General features: G+C 44.1%; 2 protein-coding genes across 2 annotated transcripts; one reads left to right on the forward strand and one right to left on the reverse strand.

Annotated features, from left to right (window-relative positions):
• Positions 1-991: 991 nt before the first annotated feature.
• Positions 992-2,333, reverse strand: LOC130852690 (olfactory receptor 6V1-like). The gene has a single exon (XM_057733955.1). It carries the CDS (start codon positions 2,123-2,125, stop codon positions 992-994), a length of 1,134 nt encoding a protein of 377 aa, XP_057589938.1. The 5' UTR covers positions 2,126-2,333.
• A 13,490-nt stretch (positions 2,334-15,823) lies between these two features.
• Positions 15,824-16,768, forward strand: LOC130852525 (olfactory receptor 9A4). The gene has a single exon (XM_057733604.1). The coding sequence runs from the start codon at positions 15,824-15,826 to the stop codon at positions 16,766-16,768; it is 945 nt and encodes a 314-aa protein (XP_057589587.1).
• The last annotated feature ends 1,074 nt before the right edge of the window (positions 16,769-17,842 follow it).

Consider the following 17,842-nt stretch of genomic DNA (forward strand, 5'->3'; position numbering starts at 1 on the left):
ATCTCCTGCCTTCAGACAGGTGAATGTTTCTAATCGTCCAGTAGAGAAGTTTATTTTTATCTTTCTAAATATCTCTGTGAATATGCCCTCCCTAGAAACCAACATAATTCATGAAAGATTTGTTCTTATTTCCTTATACTAAAGAAGGTTCATCTTGTTTTATTTAAATTTATTTTCTCTGCGGAAGGGTAGCTGATGAATTGCATTCTCACAATGTCCATCGTATGTTCCATGTGTTACTCGGGTGTCACCTCATCAGGAAACTGCCCTGCAGCCCACAGTCTGGTCTTGTTGTCGCTCTTATCTGCTCCCATAAAATCTTCTGTGAATCTGTCACTGCACTTCACCTGCTGCCGTAAGCAACTCTTTATCATTCTTTCCCTTCGCGGAGCTTAGAGCTTTGGGAACTATCGATGCCTTGTTTACTGTTTACTCTGCATCTGACACAGTCCTGGTGCCAGACACACGGAGTCTACTCAGTGCTGGTGAAATGAATGAATAAACAGATGGATGACTATATAATAAACTCAATCCACATTGAAAGACAATGACTTTGCTTAGTGTTGCTCCTTCCTTCAATCCCATGTAGGCCAAGCACTCATGGTGCATGTATACACACATACACACACACACACACACACACACACACACAGTCGGGATAATATCTCTTGATCAGAGAAAACTTCCTAGCCAATCTCCCTCGAATGGCAAGCCCATGCGCTTCCCTTTGTTAGAATCCCCACTCCTGGTTCCCCAGACTCCAGGCTACTTTCTGAGGTCTTGTTGCTACCAGTGGGTAAAGGGGGAAATTCCATGTGGCCTATGAGAGCTTCAGGCCAGACAGGGTGCCACCAAGGACTCACTGTGCTTACCACTCAAAGGCACAAAGGGGAAAACCTAAAGAAACACGACAGCGGTCATCCCACCCAGGCTGGTACCCTGCCTCCTCACAGAACTGCCTGGCTGAGCCTGGCCAGGTCCCTCAGGCTCATCACAGTGCCTGGAGGAGGCCTTTCAGCCTCTGCATCTGTCCATGTAGCACTGTCTTGAATGTCTCATTCCGGAGGGTGAGGATAAAGGGATTGAGGAAGGGGGTGAGGATGGATGTCACCAGGGCAACAGTCTTGTTGATCTCCACAGAGTCTGCTTTGCCAGGCTGGACATACAGAAAGATGGTGCTACTGTAGCCAATGAAGACCAGCGTGAGGTGAGACCCACACGTGGAGAAGGTCTTCTGGCGGCCGCTGGCAGACGGGATCCGCAGCACAGTGCACACGATGTAGCCATAAGAGACGAGGGTCACCAGGAAGGAGCTGAGGACAAAGGCCAAGGCCATCACAAAGTCCCAGAATTCCAGCAGGCTGGTGTCTGAGCAGGACAGCTGCAGCAGAGGTGCGTTGTCACAGAAGAAGTGGTTAATGACATTGCCATGGCAATAACTGAGATCAGCGCGGGAGAGGACAGTGCGTACCATGGCCAGGAAAGGCGCCGCCCAGGCAGCCCCTGCCAGTCGGGCACACACGTCCCCGCTCATCAACGTGCCATAACGCAGGGGGTGGCGGATGGCCACAAAGCGGTCAAGGGACATGTCTGACAGGATGAGGAAGGAGGTGGAGCCCAGGGAGAAGTAGAAGTAGAACTGGACCATGCAGCCAGTGAAGGAGATGATCTTGTGGGGGGCCCGCAGGTCAGAGAGCATCCTGGGCACTGCAGTCATAGTCACCAAGATCTCCAGCAGGGAAAAGTTGCCCAGGAAGAAGTACCTGGGAGTGTGGAGGTGGGCGTCGGCGACGATCGGGACGATGATGAGAGTGTTTCCCGTGAAGGCGAGAAGATAAAGCGCGAGGAAGGGCCTGTAGAGCAGAATCTGCAGCTCACCGAAGGAGGAGAAGCCCAAGAGGACGAATTGGGAAGGGTGGCTCAGATGTGCCATGATCTGTGGGCTGGGACCCCTGCACGGAAAGGAAACAAGAGACAGAGATGGAGAGACAAAGACAGAGACAGAAAACCATTGACTGTGAGACAAGGATAGAGGCAGAAAAAGAGAACAGAGAAAGGCAAGTAGGTGGTCAGTGATAAACAGAAGCAGAGATAAAGAGAGAGAAAATGGGAATATGAGAATCATTGAGAAAGAGTTAGCGAGTCATAGAAGAAAAACGTGGAAAGCCACTGATAAGGCGAGAGGAAGACAGATAGGAGCAGGTCAGGAAATACAACTCGGTAACAGACATTTAGGGAGAGGGCAAGAAGGGAACAAAGGAGAAACGGAGACATAGGGGAGGAAGACCAAATAGCTGACAGGGAGAAACAGAAACAGACAGTAAGGGAAGGGAACATGGAAAGAGAGAATTTGTGTCAGTCACCCAGAGGCCCCTGAGTGTAGGTTTATTCTGGGGGTCTGTGTCATGACCCAGAGACTCCAAGAGCCCTCTTCAAGCATCCCTTTAAGGCTTTCTGGGCTGTCTCCCTGTTAAGGACCCTCAGTCACTCACATTTCTCCATCTATGATCATGAAGTGAACAGAAATTCAGTTTTGAGCCAATAAATTTGCTTCCTTTAGGGAGGCCCCCTAGTATGTGTTTGCAAAGATGGGGAGCAGAAGGGATGCAGGAGGTCACGTAGACAAGCCTCAGAACCACTGGCTGCCCTGCCAGCGACCAGAAGGGCATCAGCGTTCTACCTAACGGCGGGCGCCGCTTTCCTGCCGCAGTGTCTCCCCCACCTCCCCCGACTCCTCTTACTCAACGTGGGTGGTTTGGGGCATAAGCTATGGACTTGTATTTGGATGCTGGTCTGACGCTTGCGGAACATGAGTCTGCCTCTCTATTAGTTCCCTCTCTCAGCCTCAGTTTACTCAACTATAACATGAAGATAATCATGGAACTGGCTTCTAGAGCAACGGCAGAGGTTACTTGAGGAAACTACTTAGTACAGTGACAGGCACGCACTAGGGGCTCAGCAATCAGCCGCTGTCACTGTGATCACTGAAGGTGTGTGTGTGGGGAGTGTGACTATTTCCACACCTTTATGCTGTTCTTTAGAATTTCAGTTCACTAAAAGGATATTTTTTTAAACTTCCAATTTTCAAAGAAAATAAATATTATACTACAGATGATCAGAAGTGGAAAGAACAAAGCTGTACCTAGATATACTCTGGCCTTCTCTCTGGCCCCTAAAAGCTGCATCTGAGGCTGTGTCCTGGCCACCAGCAATGGCATTCCAATTTAAAGTAGAGGGGCTGTCCCTCCAGCACCCTGGTACTCATCCTACTGGCAAACCTTAACGGGGGGGCTAAGATCTACACCCAACACTGATCCATTCAAACCCAGTCCTATGTCTGGGCTGTCTGACCCCCATGCAAACCCAGGCCACTCACCTTAGTCTCTAAGCACCACGTCTTCTTCTCGAGCTGCTCAAGTGAAGAAATTCATGTCTGGAGAATTCTGCCTATTTGGTCCAGTCTGTGACAGGAGTGACATGGGCTCTGCAGTCCCTTGCCCTGGGTTAGTGTGTTGTAGCTGGCAAGGGTGGACAGGGGCTTGTGCCCAGCTGGAATGGGGCCTCTGCTGGGTGAGTGGCTCCACAAGCTACAGCATCTCCAATCTCTATGCTAATTGCCTAGTTAAAGGCTTACCATGCATCAACACGAAGCCCAGGGCAGCAACACTGATGTGGGGCTGGAACATGGGAAAGAAGTCTTCCTCGAGACCAGAGGGGAGAGCTGCTGTTTCCATGCCTTCTTCCCCAAGGACGAGTGTTCTTGGTTCTCTCTCTTGCCCCTGGTTTCTTGATGAGGTTTACAGCTGAGCTTATTCTGGATGGGAACTCAGACTCCAGCAAGGTGCTCTCTCTGGGGTGACGGGAAAGCACGGAGCCCTCCGGGGATGACAAGGCACTGGTATTACTCCTTAGAATAATGAGTGGTCTTCTGCTCTGAGGAAGTAACATTAGAAAGAGATCTGAATGAAGAAAGGCAGAGAGACCTAGATACGCCTAAGAGGATGGTGGCTTGGGATTGATTCCTGGCTGTTTCCTTCCTCCCAAGATTGTGGAAGAAAAATGAGATCATGGCAAAAGCACAGAGAAATCTCCCCCTAGACTACAATTATGGCAGACTGGGTGTGTGGCCAGGGTTAGGTCCAGAGTTGTCATTTGGAGAATTTGCCACCCTCCCAGGTCTAGGGTTTAGAGACTGGGGAGATGGGGAACGCAGACCCTGGATCACAGCACTCTCTTGTTGGAATTCTCCAAAATGCCATCGGTAGGAATTGGGAATTTAAAAGTGTAGGCTTAAGAGGAGAGATTTTCCCCTCAAAGACTGGGCCCCTGATAGAACATCTTGGGAACTGACTAGACTGAAGGGCTGGTCTGACTCCTGTGAGAAGATACACACCTTGGGGATGAAGTGAAGGCAATGTGGTAGAGCATTCAGCTCCCTGGTAAACTGAATCACAGTCCTTTGTGTCAGAGATGCTCAGACTCTGTGTATGCCACCCAACTTGGTCCCTGCCCCCCAGACAGAAATAAGGGCAAGATATCAGGCCAAAGCTTTCCAACCAAGACGCACACAGTGGTCCTGAGTTGAAGAATCACAAGGGCCAAAAGGGGTTTTCCAGACAACCTTTCTGAAGGATCTGAATCTGGAGCTGGGTTGTCAGGACAGAGCCATTGAAAATAGCAAAGATTGCAGATTATTCGGGACAGACTTGGGGCGTAATGGGAGAAAGGAGCACATTGCTGATAGGGAGCTCAGGTGGGCCGACAGGATAGTGGGTCAAAGCCGAGCTGGGGGCAGGATGTCTTGAGAATGGAGAAGCAAGCGTGCAGGCTGGGGTCGTGGGGGCCTTTCTGGCTGTCGGTTTTCTATTGCTTCTGTAGCAAATTACTAGAAATTTGGTGGCTTAAACACTACAAATGTATTATCCTACAGACTTTAGTTGCTAAGAAGTTCGACCCAGGCCTAAAGAGGCTAAAATCAAAAGGTTGCCAGAGCTGTGCCCCTCTCTGGAGGTTCCTTGATCTTTCCAGCTGCTGGCAGCTGCCCTGACCGAATCTAAACCTGGTCCTTGTATGTGCACTGCTTCTAATTCATTCCATCCCTGGTCCCTGTGAAGCATCTCCGTTCCTAAGTGCAGTGAGCAATTCTTAGGATATTCACTTCCGGAGCCTCCTGCCTGTGGTACCCAGAGTCTGACACGGCCATATGAGACCCTTAGGGATGGGACAAGTGACCCACATGGCTAAAATGTGTGCATGCCTTCACAGATGTAGAGAACAAACATATGGACACCAAGTGGGAAAAGCGGGGAGGGTTGGAGGGAATGAATTGGGAGGCTGGGATACCAAATTGTGCACTCTAAATATACGCAGTTTATTGTATGTTAACTGTATCTCAATAAAAGTTCTAAAAAAAAAAAAAAGATGCGTCCATGCCTTACGTTGAGTCCCTGATTAAATACTCACCTTTTCACTCCATGTAACGCAGGCCAGCAATATGCATGGTTGATGTAGGGCTGGAAAGAGAGAATGGGCTGTATGGGGAAAATCACATGAGAACAGTTCTCTTGCTGTCCTTTGTTTCCAAGGGTGAGAGTACCTGGTTCTGTCTGTCTACTCTATTCTAACCTTAGGAGCCCTGCTGAGTTTCAGAACTGAGCTGGGCCGGATGGAAAACTGTAGATTCCAGCAGGGCGTACCAAAAGAAAGCAAGGAGCCCCCTGGGGGCTTGTATAATGCAGATGTCATGCTTCAACCAACACCCAGAGGCAGCAAGGAAAGGTCCCTCCTATGTCTCCAAAAGCACATGAATAAGGGGGGTGTGTATATGTGAGTGTGTGTGTGTGTGCGCGCGCGCGTGTGTGTGTGTGTGTGTGTGTGTGTGTGTGTGTGTGTTTGGGGTGTGGGTGCTGAATTTAGCTCCAGTTCTGGAATCTGGCATTTCCATAATACTTGTTCACTAAGGATTCACTGAATAAATACACTCCAGTTTCTTCATGTGTAAAATGGAGATAATAGTACCTTCTCCATAAGGTTGTTTTCAGAATCAAATGAGAAATTGTATGTAGAGCGCCAGTATAGGTCTACCTGGAACATAGAAGAATGTGGCGAATGTTAATAAGTTGAGATGAGTAAGCCAAGGTTTGCTTAGGCGTAGATGTCCTTTTCCAGCCCTTCCTGCCCACTGGCCTCCTTGGCCATCTGTCCCAGTGTTACAGACTGTAGGAGAGCCTGAAGCTGCAGGGTGCTCAGCTGTGAAGTTCGCCTGCTCCCCACCTCCCGTGAGGCTAACTGCCCTTGAAACACCCTCAACTGTCATAGACATTGAGGTCTTATAGCCACACACTTAAGCTCATTGAGTAATAATTATTGTTATATAGAAAGGCAATCCACATTCATAGATATGGTATTTATTTACTGAGCACCTACTTTTTTTTTTTAAAGATTTTTTTTTGATGTGGACCATTTTTTTGAAGTCTTTATTGGATTTGTTACAACATTGTTTCTATTTTTATGTTTTTTGTTGTTGTTGTTGTTTTGGCCTTGAGGCGTGTGGGATCTTACCTCCCGACCAGGGATGGAACCCGCACCTACTGCATTGGAAGACAAAGTCTTAACCACTGGACCACCACGGGAGTTCCTGAGCACCTACTTTGTGCCCATATATAATTTATTCAACTCAAAGCGCCTGTCTTTGATTGTGAAACCTTTGAGGGCAGAGTGATCTTCGAAAAGTGTGTTTTCAGTCTTAGAATCCCGGAGTTGGTAAGATCCTTACAGGTCCTCTGGTCAACTCCTACCCAGTGCATCCGTCCCTGCTGAAAGCAGCTCTTTCTCCCCTGGAGAAGGCTGATCCAGCAGTCAGGAGTCCATGGTCATTCATCTCAACTCAGCTAGTAAGTTGCTGTGTGACCAGTCCTTCAATCTCTCTGGGGGGTCAGGTTCATCCCGTGTAAATGAAGTTGTGGAAGACACTTTCATTCCTGCTCTGATGGTCTCTGGTCTTTATTAATATCACTAGTCGTTCTAATCTCTTGTTCTTTTACCTCCAAATATGGCCCTCCTTGCCCCAGCCCAGAGGGAGGAGGTATTTTGCCCTGGGCAGGTTCTTCTCTTTCTCTCTCTACTTCCTTCCCTCCCTCCCTCCATTTCCCTCTCTTTGTTGATCTCTCTTGTTTCTCTTTCTCCTTCCTTTCCCTTTATTTCAGAAATATTTATTGTATTCACAAAATACGTGGAAAACCCATAACGCTGGATCTATATGTCATGCTTTAAAACAAATTCTAGATGGTTCAAATGGACTTAAGTATAAAAAGTAACAAATGGAATTGTTTTCCTTGTTTTAATTGTCTTTGAATATGAATATAGGTTTTTATAGATATAAGGAAAACGCAGATCCCAGGATACTGAAAGACTGTTAAAATTTAACTACATAAGAAAGAAATATTTATGCATGAAAAAAACAAAATATAAAAATAAAAATGTGAAATAAAAGTTTATTTTATTGGTACATAAATTTTACTTCTAAACTGATAAGCTCACTAAAGACAAGTATAAATTGTTTTTAAAACACTGAAAATAGTTCAACTTATTTAAAATTAAAGACTGTAAATTTAACAATAATATTGTAACCTTTTTTGTTTTTTCAGAAAATGTGCTGAAAATATATCTGTGAACATGGCCTCTTATTTTGAGAAAGAAAGTATGAGTTTGCGTTAGGTGTGAGTGTGCTCTTTGGAACACTCCCTCTGTGGGTGTGAGGGAGAAGACGTTTGGGGAGAGGGGCAGGCTGAGCTGTGATGAAGTTGCAACAGAGGCTTCAGTCCCACAGGGAGCTCTGGACTAAGGATGGCTCTTTAGATGTGTCCGGAATTGTGTCCCAACTGAAACACAGGGCTGGGCATTTGCACTCCTGCACTGGGTCCTGGTTGCCTTAGGGGAAGGACTACCATCATGGGAGAGGTATTTCTGTCTACTAAGGGCAATTTCTGGGGATAACGTCAACTGTGGGCTGTGAGAATGAGTGCCTTAGTCCTGAAGCGGGTCTGAGCAATGCACACAGCCATCTACTACAAGGGTATTTGGAGGAAACCTGGCAGGGAGCCTGAACATGTCTGTGGGTGTAGGGAAAGCATCTCCAAGAGGGTGATCATTAACTGATACCTGGTGTGAACTAGGTGAGAGATGGAATGAGCATGCTAAGCAAGCGAGCAGCATGTGATAGAGCCCTTGAAAGAACTGGAAGGATGTCAGTGTCTCTGGACAGCATGGGCCGAAGGATGAGTAGCATGAGATGACATTGGAGGAAAGCATTTCTAGCATTCATGCAGGGGCTTATAGGACTTGGGGCTTTGAGCAAAAGGCATTGAGAAATTTTCAATCAGGGGAGAGACCTGATCCAGTCTGTGTTTTGAAAGATCACTTAGGCTGCTCTGTGGAGAACAAGAGAGAGAGGGAAACAAGGCTGGACATGAAGGGGCATTTGTGGCACTCAAGGAAGGACTGCGCTCTCTTATTCTTTCTTTAATGAATAGGGTCCCGCCCCTTGGGGTAAGAACTCCATCTATTCTACTAGGTCATCAAAATGGCTTTTCCTTCTCTGGGCTGTGATGACTTCTCCTCTTACCTGTGTCCCCAGTGTGCTTCTGTGGGAAAGTCAGGTATAGACCTGGAATTGCCTTGAATTTGGACATTTAACAAACAGCTTTATTCACCTGTAAAATCTAATAATCTAGGGCTTTCCGGGTGGTGCAGTGGTTAAGAATCCGCCTGCTAGTGCAGGGGACACGGGTTCGATCCCTGGTCCGGGACGATCCCACATGCCACAGAGCAGCTAAGCCCGTGCACAAGTACTGAGCCTGCGCTCTAGAGCCCTCGAGCCACAATTATTGAGCCTGCATGCTGCAACTACTGAAGCCCGTGCTCCTAGAGCCAGTGATCTGCAACAAGAGAAGCCACTGTAATGAGAAGCCCACGCACGGCAACAAAGAGTAGCCCCTGCTCTCCGCAACTAGAGAAAGCCTGTGCACAGCAACGAAGACCCAACGCAGTCAATAAATAAATAAATAGCTTTATAAAAAAAAATATCTAATAATCTAGACTGGGTTTAGGTCCTGGGTCTGTTGTGACATATAACTTCCCCTGATGTTATCTGGAAAGAGTAGATTTTGCCAAAATGATTAGCTTCGCAGAGGTTTCCATGACAATAGGGAATGAGAGGAAGCCTGGGTAGGGGACTGAGAGGATTAGGGCATCATTAAAGACTAGTGGACCAGCTCCGTTTCTACTCTTTGTGCCTTTACCTTGTGCAAGGTGGAAATGAGGGAAACCAGGCAGCATGTATATCCACACCCTGATATTTCAGATGAGAAAACCCAAGCCAGAGGGGTAAGATCGCGTACTGAATAAGACACAGCTAATAAGTATGAAAAGGAATTAACATTTAGGTTCTTGATTCCAATTTCAGTGATTTGTCCATGACCTTACACTACTTTGAGATCCTTTCACTTTCACCATACTTGTACACCTGAAGACTGCGATCTCAGTGTTACAAGCTCTGCTGGTGGGGGATATCGGTCTTCTTTTTTTACAAGGAAAAGTTTCCATTCCCTTCATAAGTGTCTGCAGAAAGTTACTGAAAAGCTGATAGAACTTGGCTGAAGAGACCTGCTTGAGGAAAGGTCTGGGAGTCACTGGTCTCCCTCTGACATCCGTTAGGGTTACTTATACTCCCTCGTCCTCCTCCTATGTTTCTTGTATTTCCTCCATTCCCACACCCAACCCACAGCCGGATTCCACTCACCTCACTTTGTCTGCTTGTTCTAATTAGCCTTCTGATTCACTACAATGTTATCTTTATCCTTCACCTGACTTTACCTCACTTTGATCGCCATCGCACCCCTGACTGTGAGTCTTATCTATATATTTAGAATTTATTTTTTAAATATTTCAAATTTATAAGATTAATTTTTATACAATAAACAATGACATTAAGTGTAAGTTTCAGTGAGCTTTAACAAATTGATACACACATCTACCTAATCACCACCACAAACGAATTATAAAACCTGCTCTTATTTATCCAAAAGGTTTCTTTGTGTCCCTCTGAAGTCAATATCCATCTTCAACCCCAGCCTCAGGCTGCTTTCTGTTACTGTAAAGTAGATACTTCATTTACAGTGTTTATTAATGGAATAATACAGTGTTGACTTTATGCCTGGATTCTTTTGCTAATATAACCCTGTAGAGATTTATCCATGATGATACATCTGTCAGTAGCTCATTCCTGTTTATTGCTGAGTAGTATTCCTCTGTATAGATGTGCCACCATTTATTTATCCATTCACCTAATGATTGTCATCGAGTTGTTTGCAGTTTATGGTGAATCAAACCATCAATATTCATAAACACATCTGGTGGATATATGTTTTCATATATCTTGGGAAACTGTCTCATAGTGGAATTGCAGGTTTGCACAGTAAGTGTAAGTTTAACTGTTATTTGTGTCATTGTACAGGCCCACCAGCAAAGTCTGATAATTTCAGTTGCTCCATTTCTTCACCAACAATGACTGTAGTTTAAATCAGTTGAAGATATATGTTTGGGTCTGTGTCTGAATTCTCTCTTCTGGTTTATTGGTCTGCAGGTCCATCGATCCACATAATATCAGTAACATACTGCCTTGATTACTGTCCCTCATTGATGTCTTTTTTTTTTTTTGGAATATAATTGCTTTACACTCTTGTACCAGTTTTTGAGGTACACCAAAGTCAATCAGCTGTATTTATACACATATCCCCATATTCCCTCCTTCCCTTGACTCCCCCCCACCCTCCCTGTCCTGGCCCACTAAGGCATCATCCATCACAGAGTTGATCTCCCTTTGTTATACAGCAACTTCCCACTGGCTATCTATTTTACAGTTGGTAGTATATATATATCTATGCTGCTCTCTCACTTCGTCCCAGCTTCCTCTTCACCCCTTGCCCCCCCCAACCTCGCGTCCTCCAGTCCTTTCTCTGCATCTGCATCCTTATTCTTGTCTTGTCACTGGGTACATCAGTACCATTATTATTTTTTTTTTAGATTCCGTATATAGGAGTTAGCATACAATATTTGTTTTTCTCTTCCTTGTTGATGTCTTTAAATGTGTATTGTGAGTCCCCCAGCTTTGTTATGTTTTTCAAAATATTTTGACTATTCTATGTCCTTCCCATTTGCATAGAAACCTTAGATTTATCTTTCTAATGTTAAAAAGAAAAATGGCCTCCTAGGAGTTTGATTGAAATTGTATTGACTCCATAGTTTAATTTGAAAATAATTGATTCTCACACAATTGTCTGTTCTGATTTATGAAAATATAATATTTCTTCATCTTTTTAGGTCCTCCTTAATTTCTCTCAGAAATATTTTACAGTTTTAAGTGTTTAGTCATGCACATAGCTTGTTAAATATGTCCTTTATTTTTTTATGTTTTTGGATGATGTTATATTTTATATTTTTTTATTTCCATTTCCAACATTCTTTGCTAGTATAGTGTAATATAATAAATTTTTGTGTATTGAACTTTTATCCTGTGACTTTGATAAACACATTAATTCTAGTAGCTTTTATGAGGAACTCATAGTATTTTCTACATGTAGGATTATGTCCCTGTGAAGAAATAATTTTATTTAAAAAAATTTTTGAACCATATGCTTTTAATTTCATTTTCTTGCTGTATTGCATTAACTAGGACTTCCAGTACAATGTTGAGTAGAAAGGGTGAGAACAGATATCGTTGCTGTGTTCCCTGTCTTAGAGGAAAGTATTGTCTCTCATCATTAGATTTCATATCAGCACTAGGCTTTGGTAGATGTTATTTTCAGTTTGAGGAAGATTTCTTTTGTTCCTAGCTGGATTAGAGTTTTTAAACATTGGATGTTGATTTTTATTAAATGACTTTTCTGCCCCTACTGAAGTGATCATGTGGTTTTTCTCATTAACACTGTTAAGCATGGTGAATCATATGGATTGATCTCTAAATATTAAATCAACCAGGCATTTCTAAAATAAAATCACTGCTTTTTTTATAGCATAGTATTCTCTTTTCAAAGTGCTGAGTTTAATTTTGGAATATTTTATTAAGGGTTTTTGCACCTATATTCATGAGGAATGTTAGTTTGTAGATTTGCTTTCCTCTGATGTCTTTGATATCAAGATAATGCCTTATAAGATGAATGAGGCCGTGTTCCCCTCTACTAAAATTTCTGGAAGATTTTGTAAAATTTTGGTATTATTTCCTCCTCTAACATTTGATAGAATCCACCCAGGAAGCCATCTGAATTTGTAATTTTCTTCCTGGGGATGTTTCTAACTATGAATCAGTTCATTGAACAAATTTAGAAATATCTAGTTGTTCAATTTCTTTTTGAGTCAGTTTTGGTCATTTTTATCTTGCAAAAGTTTTTCCATTTCATCAGGTTTTAATTTGATTTCTCTTTTAAAATATCTTATTTTGGTTCTCTTCATTTAAAATTAAGCTAACATTTTGATCAATCTTAGGTTGGCAGTATATCAGTAGACCAAGAGCTCTTCCATCATACAGTCCTCATGTGCAAATCAACCCCAAATCTATGGTGTCAATGAAACGCAGTAGCTACAACACAAATGAAATTCTTTCCCCTGCAAATTTTAACTCTAGGGATTTTTCTATAAAAATGTTTATGGAAGTATAAATTTCTAAAATATTTGCAGCTTAATTTTTAAAATACAAATGAAAACAACAAAGCTGATCAATAGAGGGCTACCTAATAAAGACTAGGGCATCCATGTAAAGGTACACTATGCCAAAAAAGAAGTAGGGCAATATGCGTTGATGTGGGAGAGTGTCTTTTGTACGTTGTGAGTGAGAAAATGTTGTAAAACAGATTTGCACAGCATTTTCTTAAAAAGATTATGTATATACCTGCTTACAAGGTTTGGCTAAGATTACATGGCAATCTGGTTGGGAGTGGGCAGTTTGAGGAATGGAACGAAGATTATTGTCAATTTATACCCTCCTGTACCAATTGACATTCTCAGATTCAACAGGTATATTTAGAATGAAATCCAAAATCTCAACAAATGCTTTGTAACTCTCACATGTCTGTCTCATTTCAGCACCAGTTTATATTTTGTCAGTTGTTCCAGTCTGTAAATATAACTACCTACATTAGGCTGCCTTTATGCTCTTCCTATATGGAAATGCCCAGCTGGTGATCAGGAACATGCCATGGAGATAAATGTTGGCAAGGACCTTACCTGGAATCACACAGATGCACATATATGAGCAGAGTGCAAACCTGAGACAATAGTGGAGGGTAGTTAGATTTAGTGGTAGAACCTTGCCATGGTGTTCTAAGGAGTCCACAGGGGATTTTTATTGAAGTTCAGCTTTGAGACCAAATTCAGGCTTTTATTGGATATTGGGGCACATTTTCAAGGTCAATTGTGGAGTCAGTTTGGATATTGGGGGTGATGGAGCTGATTTGGGCTTTGATTAAGAGAATCCCAGGAAGAGCCTAGGACAGAGAGCAGAAGGGGTATCTGCTCAGAGTCTGAGACGTCCTCTGGGAACCTAGACCTGGGGCCTTTGAGAAGGCAGCCTTGGTATCGGGAAGCCTCTGTTGAGATTTTACATTTCTCATTAGACAACAGTTTGAAAAACTTCTGAAACTTAATTGCTCAAAAGTGGGAGTGACTAAAAGTTTGCTCTGTTCTCCCCAGACTGCGTGCTGAGGGATGCCCTGAACCTGGGCTAATTAAGAACAGGTGCCTCAGTGCCTAAGTCCCCTTGAGAAGGAGGGGAGTGTGAAGGAGAGAGAGAGAGGGAGACCCTTATCTCCCCACAACAGCGTTATTTCTGGACCTTTTCCTAAGCTCCTCCCCGAGGCCAGTTTCCCGCTTCACCACGAGGGGAGGCAGCAGCAATCGCTCAGACCCGTGTGTAGGCTCAGCAGCAGCCAGACAGGAGTAGCCTTGGCCGAGCCCCAGAGAGCATTAGAAGAGGCAGAGAAGCCCATCCTAGAGGTGAGTGTCTTCTCAGGGCTGTGCTCTATGAAGGAAAGAGGAGGAGAGGATCAGGAGGAGGAGTTCCGGCTTGGCTACCTGCTAGGAGAAGGACACCGAGAGCCTGAAGACTGGGCAGGGTTGCAGCAGAGAAATGGGCTCGTCTCCTAATCTCCCTGCAGAGCAGAGAGCAGATTCAGCCCTTCTCTGAGCCAGCGCTCCTGCAGGCACAGCTCCCTGACGTCAGTCAGCAGCCTCCTCTCCCGTGTTTCTTCATCTGGTGGTGGTTACACAAAACTGGGGACAAGCAGACCCCTGAGCTCTCCCAAGAGTTGTGTCCTTGAAGCCTGTTAGCCCATCAGTAAAAGATTTACAGAGGTACTGGGGAGGTTTCAGGAAGGGAAGAGAGGAAGGGAAAATGGTAGTGTGAGGAAGGCAGGCAAACCAAGAACAGTAGCATCTCAGGGCTGTGGCCTTACTATCCTGGCCAGGACCTCGTACTGTTTAATCATGTATTATCCATTCATACACCCTTCATCTACCAGAAAATGTCAGATTTTCACCACTGCTTAGATTTGTCTCAGGAATAATTTGTATATAATGTATAATATATATTATATATAAATTATTATATATATATATGACTGTGTATAATATATAGAAGATGTCTCTTTGCTCCCATGGAGTTTATATTCCAACATCATACATGGGCAATGAATAAAGAAAATGACATTTCCTCCCCCTCTTTCTTGCTTTATTTTTCTATGGCATGATTAGTAAACTAACATCTCAAATATTCACTTACTTGTTTCTGTGTGGAATGACCTCCACCCCCTCCTTGGATATAAACTCCACAGGGTAGAAATTTTTATTTCGTTCACTGCTGCATTTGTTTCATGTTCAAATAAGGTTTGAATAAACAATTAAACATTAACATAATATCAGGTAATAGTAAGTGCTAGGAAGAAAACTGAAGCCCACGAATACCATGTCTTTCCCCTTTTGGGGAGGGTGGCCGGAAAGAGTCCTCTGAGGAGCTGACATCCGCGTAGTGGGATGGATGAAGTGAGGGGCAGACATACAGGCATCCTGAGCTCCTGAGAGCCTTGGATCTAAACTCGTCAATGCTGGATTCCATCTTTCCTTCCTGCCAGGACCTTGGAAAAAATAGAGTTAAATAGCAATGAATCTATCTGGAAAATTATCCCAGGCTCATAAAGTTCCCATTTGGCGCAGTAATGGGAATATGGAGATTTTAAGATCTGGGGAAAGCAGGGCTATTGCTCCTGGACCCCCTGCATCTTTCCTGCTCACCCCAGGTGTGTCTCTGTAGTACCAATAAGGATGAGGGGTGGAGTTCAAATTTCTATCCTTTGAACATCCTCTGAAATGCCGTTCTGTCACCTGCTAAGTTAACCTAAGGCGAAAGAATAATCTCATGACCCGAGGAGCTGAATCAGCATCAAAACTGACCTCTTTCAAAGATCTTTACCTTTGTCACCTGTGAGAAAGCACATCCAGTGGGGAGAAAAAACAAGGGAAGTTTTCTTCACGCCGCTAGAGATGAGGATACCTTCCCCCATTCCAAGCAGTGAAGCTTGAGCTGGATGTCAGGTGACAACATTTAGGTCTGGCTTTGTGCAGAGCAGCCTAGTAGTGGCACCTCACCTGCTCACCAGGTTGAAAAGAGTGCCTCATCCTAATCTATCCTCCTTCTCTCTTGAGAGCAGGACTGTGTGGAGCACTGTTTCTTCTCTTCTGATCTCTAGGTTTCCCAAGGAGCAGAAACAAGCACTGGATGATGAGCAATCACTCAAGTGCCACTGAATTCTGCCTTTTAGGGTTCTCTGGGTCCCAGGAACTACATCACATTCTTTTTGCTGTGTTCTTCCTCTTCTACTCAGTGACATTAATGGGAAACATGGTCATCATTGTGATTGTCTGTGTTGATAAACGTCTGCAGTCCCCCATGTATTTCTTCCTCGGTCACCTCTCTGCCTTGGAGATCATGATCACAACCATTATCGTCCCTGTGATGCTCTGGGGGTTGCTGCTCCCTGGGATGCAGACAATATCTCTCTCTGCATGTGTCGCCCAGCTCTTCCTGTACCTGGCTGTGGGGACCACAGAGTTTGCATTGTTGGGAGCAATGGCTGTGGACCGTTACGTGGCTGTCTGTAACCCTCTGAGGTACAGTGTCATTATGAACAGCCGTACCTGCATCTTGGTGGTGATTGTGTCATGGGTGTTTGGGTTCCTTTCTGAAATCTGGCCTGTCTATGCCACGTTTCAGTTTACCTTCTGCAAATCAAACCTGTTAGACCATTTTTTCTGTGACCGAGGGCAGTTGCTCAAACTGTCCTGTGATGACACTCTTTTCACAGAGTTTATTCTGTTTTTAATGGCTGTTTTCATTATCTTTGGTTCTCTGGCCCCAACAATTGTCTCCTACACCTACATCATCTCCACCATCCTCAAGATCCCCACTGCCTCTGGCCGAAGGAAAGCCTTCTCTACCTGTGCCTCCCACTTCACCTTTGTGGTGATCGGCTATGGCAGCTGCTTGTTCCTCTATGTGAAACCCAAGCAAACGCAGGCAGCCGAGTACAACAAGATAGTTTCTCTGTTGATTTCCGTGTTAACCCCTTTCCTGAACCCTTTCATCTTCACTCTGCGGAATGACAAAGTCAAAGAGGCTCTTCGAGATGGAGTGAAATGCTGCTGTCAGCTCCTCAAGGATTAACTCTTCTCTCAGTCCTTTTTAGGTGGAATAGTCCTCATTGTGGATTATTTAGCAAACTGGACAATACTCATTTTTCTCCTCTTTTACCATTGTCACCATTACAAAACTCAAGTAGCATGTACAACCTGATGAGGTTATGGAAGTAGACAAGGCAGGTAAACATGAAACCCATTCTCTGCTCACTGGAATCTCATAGCCTTGGTTTCTATTTGGCCCCACTGCTAAACTCAGAGAACCATATTCCTGTGATGTGGGAAGAACCAAAGAAATGAAATACGTACATATTTGTAAGAGCTCTGTTAGCTGAATTATTGGCTTCTTAATACATCTCTGAAAATGTATTTCCTGGGGGAGGAATGAAATGGGGTTGGGGATGGGGTGAGACTGATGGCAGGATCAGAGTCTAAACGTAGAGATGTGCACTTTGTTTCTACATCGACTCACGCTAATTCTTTTCCTACATTTTGGTAGAACTTCTTGACAAGATGGCCGTATGCTTTAAAATATCTTATGGTTCTCTTTCTCTCTGGTTGTTTATCTTATTACCCCAACCCCCTTGCTGATGGGAAATACATATGATGTTATATATGTTTTGCCACAGAATGATCTAGAATGGTGATACTGGATTGCAATCCTTCTCCTTTGGCAAATCTTGGTGACATCAAGAAGGTGGAAATATTTGGGGATTGGAAGGGGGAAAAGTTCCTTTTGCTGAACTTCAGGGCATTGCTTTAGCCTCTCCCTTTTGAGGTGTGTATGGGATAGAGACAGATCAGAATTCTGGAGAGAGCATCCTGTGTGTTTTACTCCTGCTGACAGCAGTCTTTCTGTTCACACTTCTCCCAGACCCAGACTTCAGGCCTTTTGATTCTTTGTTTCCAAATCCAGGTGTCAGTACCTTTCATAGGTCTTTTCTGTGGGCAGCCTTTAACAGGTGAGCAACTACCCACTTTGTTCCCAGTTCCTAGGCAATTCCAGGGGATGGCATTTGGCAGTGTAATAGTAGAAGTTTCATGTTGTTGGAGGAAAAATTTTGGAAAAGAGTTTATTGAAATGTAGACATGCAGTACATCC

This window comes from Hippopotamus amphibius, chromosome 4 (assembly GCF_030028045.1).
Source record: "Hippopotamus amphibius kiboko isolate mHipAmp2 chromosome 4, mHipAmp2.hap2, whole genome shotgun sequence".
Lineage (NCBI taxonomy): Eukaryota > Metazoa > Chordata > Mammalia > Artiodactyla > Hippopotamidae > Hippopotamus > Hippopotamus amphibius.